The sequence below is a fragment of the Drosophila innubila genome (assembly GCF_004354385.1).
Source record: "Drosophila innubila isolate TH190305 chromosome 2L unlocalized genomic scaffold, UK_Dinn_1.0 4_B_2L, whole genome shotgun sequence".
Lineage (NCBI taxonomy): Eukaryota > Metazoa > Arthropoda > Insecta > Diptera > Drosophilidae > Drosophila > Drosophila innubila.
This window is the reverse complement of record NW_022995372.1, coordinates 9,429,838-9,436,664: the sequence shown is the minus strand read 5'-3', so window position 1 is coordinate 9,436,664 and position 6,827 is coordinate 9,429,838. Positions and strand designations below refer to the sequence as shown.

The following is a 6,827-nucleotide window of genomic DNA, read 5'->3' as shown; positions in this document are numbered from 1 at the left end:
TTAATACATGAATTCAAAATTTGAATTAAACTTTTAAATTGTTACTAAAATAATGCTAAAGTGCTAAAAAAAAAAAAAACTTAAAAGGAGCGCGCAAATTTATTTGCAAGTTATACAGCACTGCTATCGGGTTTGTGAGTATGACATTTATCGATCGACCACCACCTGTTATCGACATACCAATTTTAGTAAACAGAAAAGTGGCAACAAAACTGGCGGGCCCATAACACAATAATAAACAAAATTAATAACAATATGTCGCATCCAAATACAACGCGGCGCAAGCATGTGCTCAAGGAGATGATGGAGGATGACTTTTCACTGCCCACAGAGCAGCAGCAGATCGTGCGGGTGGTCAGCAGTCGGGGCAATAATCTACACGAGGTCGAGGCAGCAGCATTGGAGTCGGAGAACTTTCTGGGTGAGCACAAGTAAAGTCAAGTGTTGATTAAAGGTTAACAAACAAATATGTTTATATGTAGTTTCCATGCCAAACAAGTTTCGCAAGAATGTTTGGGTAAAGCGCGGAGATTTTATTCTTGTCGAGCCGATTGACGAGGGAGACAAGGTGAAGGCAGAGATATGTAAAATATTGACACCAGAGCACATAAAGGAGTACACAAAATCGGGCATATGGCCAGAACGTTTTGCCAAGAAAGCAGTGGAGTCGGCGACCAGTAATGATGCTTTAGATTCCGATTCAGATGAACCGTTGACGCCGAACACAAATCGACCCGTGAATATACAAATGGATAACGATACGGAGTCGGACTCGGACACGGAAGACAGCAGCTCTGAAGACTGAGATGTCAGTGCATTTGCTTGTGCATTACAAAAGTTTAGCTATGTATATTTTTTAACGAATTGTTTTCCCTCTCAATTGTTGTAACAAAAATTGTGTCTTTACTACATACATATAAACCAAAACAAAAACTACATATAAATAATTGTTGTTGTTGTTGTTGCTGTGGCTGTTGTAACTAAAATGCTTGCAAAAGCTAACAAAGCCTAAGAATATTTTATGCGCGCTGAGATCTGTCCATTTTTTGTTTTTTTTTGAGTGCTTATAAAGCGTTGTTTAGAGAATATTTAATTTTGAGCAGCTCCTACTGCTCCAATCCTAGTGCGTCACAGATCTCAATGTTCTCCTTCAACTCGTCATCATTGACAGTCACCACAAGCTGCGGCTCTCCTGCAATTTTGGCAGTGTCCAGCGCATCGTGCTTTGATTCCAGCGCCAATGTTGATGGCCTTGGTTTGGTAAAGGGAAAATTGCTCAGATCTTCCAGCTGAGGAGTATGCACGGCAATTAAATCGGTTTGCGTGGAGCTGCTGTCACGTGTCTCCACGCCGTTGTTGGGTTCAGTTTCATTGCCGTCGACGTCGTTGATTTGCTTCCTGATCGCATCCTGTGGCAGATTGCACACCATGGTCAGGCAATTGACAATAGTGCCAATAGAGCTCTGCAGCTGTTGCACCTGATCCGTTAATATTGTGCAACGCTTGGCTAAATCATTTACCACAGCTGCCGAGTTCTGATCGAGGCACAGTTGTCCTTGTCCTTGTCCCTGAGGCGGATTCATGCTGCTGCCACTGTCAACGCCTTCCTCCGATGTTGTGCCATTGTTAATCATATTGTTGCTCTGCTCGCCGCCAGCTTTTGTGTCCAGCTGCATGGTGGACACCTTTTTCCACAACGCATTGATGGCCTGCATCTGTAGCTGTTGTATCTTCCTTTCATTCTGCAGCTGCGCCTTTGTCAGCAGCATATCCTTGTTGAGTTTGCTGTGGGGAAGAGAGTTCAATATGAATAAGACCGACTAATAAGTGAATGGATATTATTATTTACTCAATATATTCGTGTGTGCGCTGTTTATGCAACTTCTCGGCAATGTCTTTGGTTTTCTTGCGTGTATGATAGCCACGCCACATTTTCTGTATGGTCACCGCCGAGGATTCAGTCACGTGCTCTATAAGACGATCCGTACAATTCAGATTATTGTTCTCCAACTGCAGTTGCTGCTGCTGTTGTTGTTGTACTCGTTGTGCTGCCATTTTCCGTATGGTTTTCAGCTTCTCAATATTGATCTGTTCCCCATCGTCGTCAGTGCTGAAGCCACTGGCATCTGTGGTGCTGCCCTGCACAGTTGTGGTGCCCATTGGATGTGACTGCGTCTGCTGTTGCTTCCGGGGACTGCTTGTGGGACTCTGGATGCGTCGCAACTGAGGACTCCGCACGCGCGGCAAATTCAATTTGTTGTCTGACAAGAAATTCGTTGAAAACATTACAATTTTGATAGGGTCAATCAACTGAAAACTTGAAACGTAACAGGCGAGCTGCACGACTGTTAGATACCCAGTACAAGAAAATTAAAATAAGCTCAAACAAAAATACATTGACAGAAATTAAAAAAAAAGACAAAACAAGGCCATTAAAAAAAACAAAAATCAATTAAAAATTTAATTAATACTAATGATATTTAATTAAAGAAAAAACAGGAAATTGATTGACGCCAAATTTGATTGCTATCTATTCTTGTAGGCTTCGAGATTTGGGTGTTTATACGGACGGACAAATCCAACAGCCTTTGTGCCCATTTTGGACTGGGTTAATAAAACACATGTCAAGCTACCTTTGTTCTTGTTCCCTTTGGTTTTGTGCAGTTGCGAGTTTAGGGCCGTGACGGTCACACGTTGGGCAACGGCGGCGGGACACACGTCGGGACTCATCAGCGTCTCCGGAACTGGCACCATTTTCGAGGCAGCCGCCAAGGGACCACCCAAGGGTGTCTGTCCAATAAAGGTTTGCTCTGCAAAACAGTGGAGATAAGAGAAAATTTGATTTGCTGTAATCGATGCCAACACAAACCATTGTAGGGATTTGGCGTTATGTTGCGAGGCGTTGACTCCGTGGAGTTGTAGGTCTTGGTGGTCACACTGCTGGACATGCCCGACAGACTGGCCAGCGAAAAGTTGTCGCCATCATTCTTGATGTTCTCTATCAAAGATGTGCTCATTTGCAGTGCATGATTCACGACGCCATTGTCACTGCTCATGCTGTTGTTGCTGCTGTTCCCATGATAGCTGTTCACCATGGACTCCGGTGAGCCTTGACGACCGCCGAGACGTGAAACTGCCGGAAGTACAAAAAAAAACAGGAAAGAAGGGTTATTTATGGCGGGCTTAAGATTTGATACTCTTGCAGAGTCAAATACTTAATTATCGGCTTTTAATTTGTTTTTCTTACTACACCCACTACACTAACAGATCCTTTCTATGTCAGCTATTTAATATAGTAGGCCAATTTTTAACTAAATTTGGTCATCTTATATAGGGTATTAACGAAAATACAAGTTGCGAGATTGGTTGAGATATCTCAAAAAACATTAGAGCTTACAATACTAAGGGTTGAGTTTCAAATTTGATTTTCCTATGGCAGCTATAATCGTATAGTGATCTGTGATATGTACTGCCTTACGTAAAGGCTTCAAAGTTGGGAGACTAGTTGTCACAAAACAGAAGAACAGATGAAAATGTTTACATCGACTCAGTTCATCTTGGTCAACATGGCGAAAGCCACCATGTCCTTTGCAAGGGGCTAATCAATGTTTAATAAAGGTAATCGGGAATTATCCGTGCTTACAGCGGGGCGATTGTATGCGACTCGTGGGCTTCTTGCGATGCGATGAAGGCGATGTGCTGACCGAACTGTTTGCATTGTCCAAGATCTCCTCTTGAAGCTGACGCTGGTGGTGCTGTGCCTTGCTCAGTATCAGCCTCAGCTTGCGATCGTGTTCATTCTCCAATGCCTTGCCAACCAGCGGACAGACGGAGCTCAAGTATTTGGCCAGTTCCTTTTGCTCGCTAACGCGAAACTGTCGACCACGTCCTTGGCTATATAGCCACTCCGCCTTGAGGCTCTCAATGGGATCAACCACATAGCCATCGATAAACTTAAGGCTCATGCACCAGTTCAGCACAAACGGACGATGATCAAAGCCACTAAACGAAAGCAAATTATAAACAGGCTCTTCCATAAAGAGATGCTTCTACTTACTCCACACTGTTCGGTCCCAACGTCATGGCCACACAGGGATTATCCGTTATGGAAAGGCTCAGCAGCTTGTTGAGATGCGACAGCGTACAAATTTCATTTAAATCGTTAATGTTGTTCTTGGCCAACGTGAGTGTCTCCAGTGACACTGGCAGATACTTATCGCACTGGCGCAGGTGCGTCAAACGATTGCCATGCAAGTTGAGTTCTCGGAGACAGCGTAAATATGATATATCCGATATGCTACCAATGCTATTATCAGCCAGATTCAGGACCTCTAGATTCAAATTCGTATTGAGATGCTCAATAGTCTTGATGTTGTTCCCCTCCAGATTGAGGTCACGCAAATGCACACAATCCTTGAGACCCTCAATGGAGAGGATGCCATTAAACGACAGATTTAGCTCTCGCAGACAGTGAAGACGACAGACGCCGTACATTCGCAGCAATTGGTTTTTACTCAGCGATAACTGTGAGGAAATGTGAAGATGAGTTAAAGTACGCAATAATACTGGATTATTTAAGCACCGTTTCGATTTTTAGATACGAGTCAATGTTGTCGATCTTCTGCAGCTCATTTTCGTCCAGGATCAGCTTGCGTATGTTTTGGGCATCGTCCTGTTTTGGCACCTTCTTCAGCTGCTGCTTCGCAAGATTAAGCGTCTGCTTTTCGCTGCAGCTATTCTCGTCGCCTGCAAAGTAATGAATTGGTGTGAGTACGTGTGTAAACACTGATGAAGTCATCATCAAGTCTGTGCAGTGCAGGCCACCTGCTCCCTTGAGGGTGGTGATTGGTGGTTGATTGCCACCCTCACCCTCAAAGTAGGCTGCGAATTGCAATGCACGCCATCCAGCCACAAGCTCAAACAACGCCGCCAGCAACCAAATGCATTTGTGAATTGTTGAGCTGCACTTATTGTAAGCACTTACCACTCATTTTATAGCCCGTAAATTCCTTCAGTTGTTAACATATATTTAGACAATTGGCTGCTTTCTTTCATTAGCGTCTACAACGAAAAATCAATGTTTGGGAATGCGAGCGCCACCTTACCAGTGCTGCCATCTTTTTAAACAACAAAGAAGAATTTTCTGGCTGTCACAACAGGGTGGCAGCCTTGAGAGAGTTTGAACGTCTGGCAAGTTATGCCATTTTGGTGCGATATTTAAAAAAAGGAATTTTCTAAAAACGATCATTATTTCTAAATTTTTTAAGTTTAAATTTTAAATCAATTCTTCAACTTCTCGTTAAATCGGACGCACAAGAGTTATCTATATATGAAAGTAAAATTAAATTTGATATTTTACGCTACTCCGGCTTTACCAGCGTAGTCACACTGCTAGTATCTTTATTTCAAAATTTCTAGTTCCCATTAGTGTAAGTTGTGTTTATTATGATGATCTTATCAATAAACCGTATAAAATATAATGCAAGAAAATTAAACAAATAACTATATAAAAATGGAAATGCTACTTGTTTTTTAGTTTCTTCTGGTCATCGGCGGTTTGAAAGACACTGCTGACTTGGCATGGTAGACGCTCAAGATCCTCTATAATGCTCATTTCCTCTCGAAGGGTGCCCAAATACATACGTTGCACTTTACGTACCACGGGTGCTATCAGCTTGGTGCTTACCATCTCCTCGACACTAACGGACAACAAGAGCTTTCCTTGTTTGATATCTTTTTGCTGAATATTTTCCAACATGTCTAATTTGGAATCCTGCCGCTCAGAGCGGCTATTTATGGAAAAATCCGATAGAGATGATAATGTTTCCAATCGTTTGTCGGCTGCTTTCTTCAGTTTTCTTTTCGACTGATCGATCAACTCTTGCACATGAATCTGTGAGCGAACAACTGAACGTAAATCTCCAGCGCTCTTTCCACTGATCAAAGTCTTTCGAGTATCACCAAAGGAATCGGATTCGGAAGTCTTCTCCGAATACTTGGCTTTAAAGCGAGCATTCATTTGGCGGCAATGCTCTCGAGCTGATTTTACCAATGGAGAGGAATCTTTGTCCTCTGGACATTGGCTTTTCTGCGGAATTTTCTGATCCCTTATTAGACGCTTTGTCGATCTGTCGCTAATGACACTACGCTCAACACTGGACTCAAAGCCAAACTTAGCATTCTTGTACAGCACACGATCTCCGTCAGCTCCCTCAGGATTTGCCTGGGTCGGTTCCTTGTTGAATTTCGAAGACAATGGAGGCAGATGATGTGCATGGCGGGGTTGCGGGGTATAAAGGGTTTCTAAATGGGACGGAACACGACTCAGTAGCTCCATCGATAGACTGGGACACGCATGAGCTAAACATTCGTAATGTGGCTCCTCTTTAGATGATCGATATTTATCCTGTGCCTGTTTGGCCTTTAACTGACATAGATATTGATCCTTTGCCTGACTGCAAGGTTGCTTTTGTTGGTGTTTTTGTGGTTGGGGTGGTGACCGCTGTTCCTCATGCTTTTGTATTTGACATTTGCAAATCTTCGTGGTCAGCTCTTCAAGCAGCCCAGTTCGTCCTTTTGTCAAGGAGTCCGCTTTATAAGTCTGTTTCGTTTTGAATGTATCCTTTTTGAATGCAGTGGGCGGGGGAATCCTGGAACCCTGATTGTGTTCGGTGTTTGTCTAAATGGAAAGGATATTGAATATAAACACTTAACATCTTACAAACTAACCTGTGAATTTTGGTTGATCTTTTTATTAGTTTTCAATTTACGCTTCATCGCAAGTAGTTTTCACAAATTATATATTAAATATTATAATATCCAAAATA

The 6,827-nt window shown here is 42.7% G+C and overlaps 3 protein-coding genes across 3 annotated transcripts; 1 reads left to right on the top strand and 2 right to left on the bottom strand.

The window, feature by feature from the left end:
• Positions 1-187: 187 nt before the first annotated feature.
• Positions 188-939, top strand: LOC117779940 (probable RNA-binding protein EIF1AD). The gene is made up of 2 exons (XM_034616294.1): positions 188-421; positions 483-939. Exons 1-2 carry the CDS (start codon positions 256-258, stop codon positions 803-805), a joined length of 489 nt encoding a protein of 162 aa, XP_034472185.1. The 5' UTR covers positions 188-255; the 3' UTR covers positions 806-939.
• Positions 940-1,056: 117 nt separating this feature from the next.
• Positions 1,057-5,109, bottom strand: LOC117779929 (centrosomal protein of 97 kDa). Its single transcript, XM_034616282.1, has 8 exons — positions 4,985-5,109; positions 4,583-4,746; positions 4,058-4,524; positions 3,644-4,002; positions 2,870-3,133; positions 2,634-2,810; positions 1,850-2,261; positions 1,057-1,785 (listed from the first exon to the last, which is right to left on the bottom strand). Exons 1-8 carry the CDS (start codon positions 4,989-4,991, stop codon positions 1,107-1,109), a joined length of 2,529 nt encoding a protein of 842 aa, XP_034472173.1. The 5' UTR covers positions 4,992-5,109; the 3' UTR covers positions 1,057-1,106.
• Positions 5,110-5,424: 315 nt separating this feature from the next.
• Positions 5,425-6,801, bottom strand: LOC117779937. The gene is made up of 2 exons (XM_034616289.1): positions 6,730-6,801; positions 5,425-6,679 (listed from the first exon to the last, which is right to left on the bottom strand). The coding sequence occupies exons 1-2, from the start codon at positions 6,775-6,777 to the stop codon at positions 5,522-5,524; spliced, it is 1,206 nt and encodes a 401-aa protein (XP_034472180.1). The 5' UTR covers positions 6,778-6,801; the 3' UTR covers positions 5,425-5,521.
• Positions 6,802-6,827: the final 26 nt, after the last annotated feature.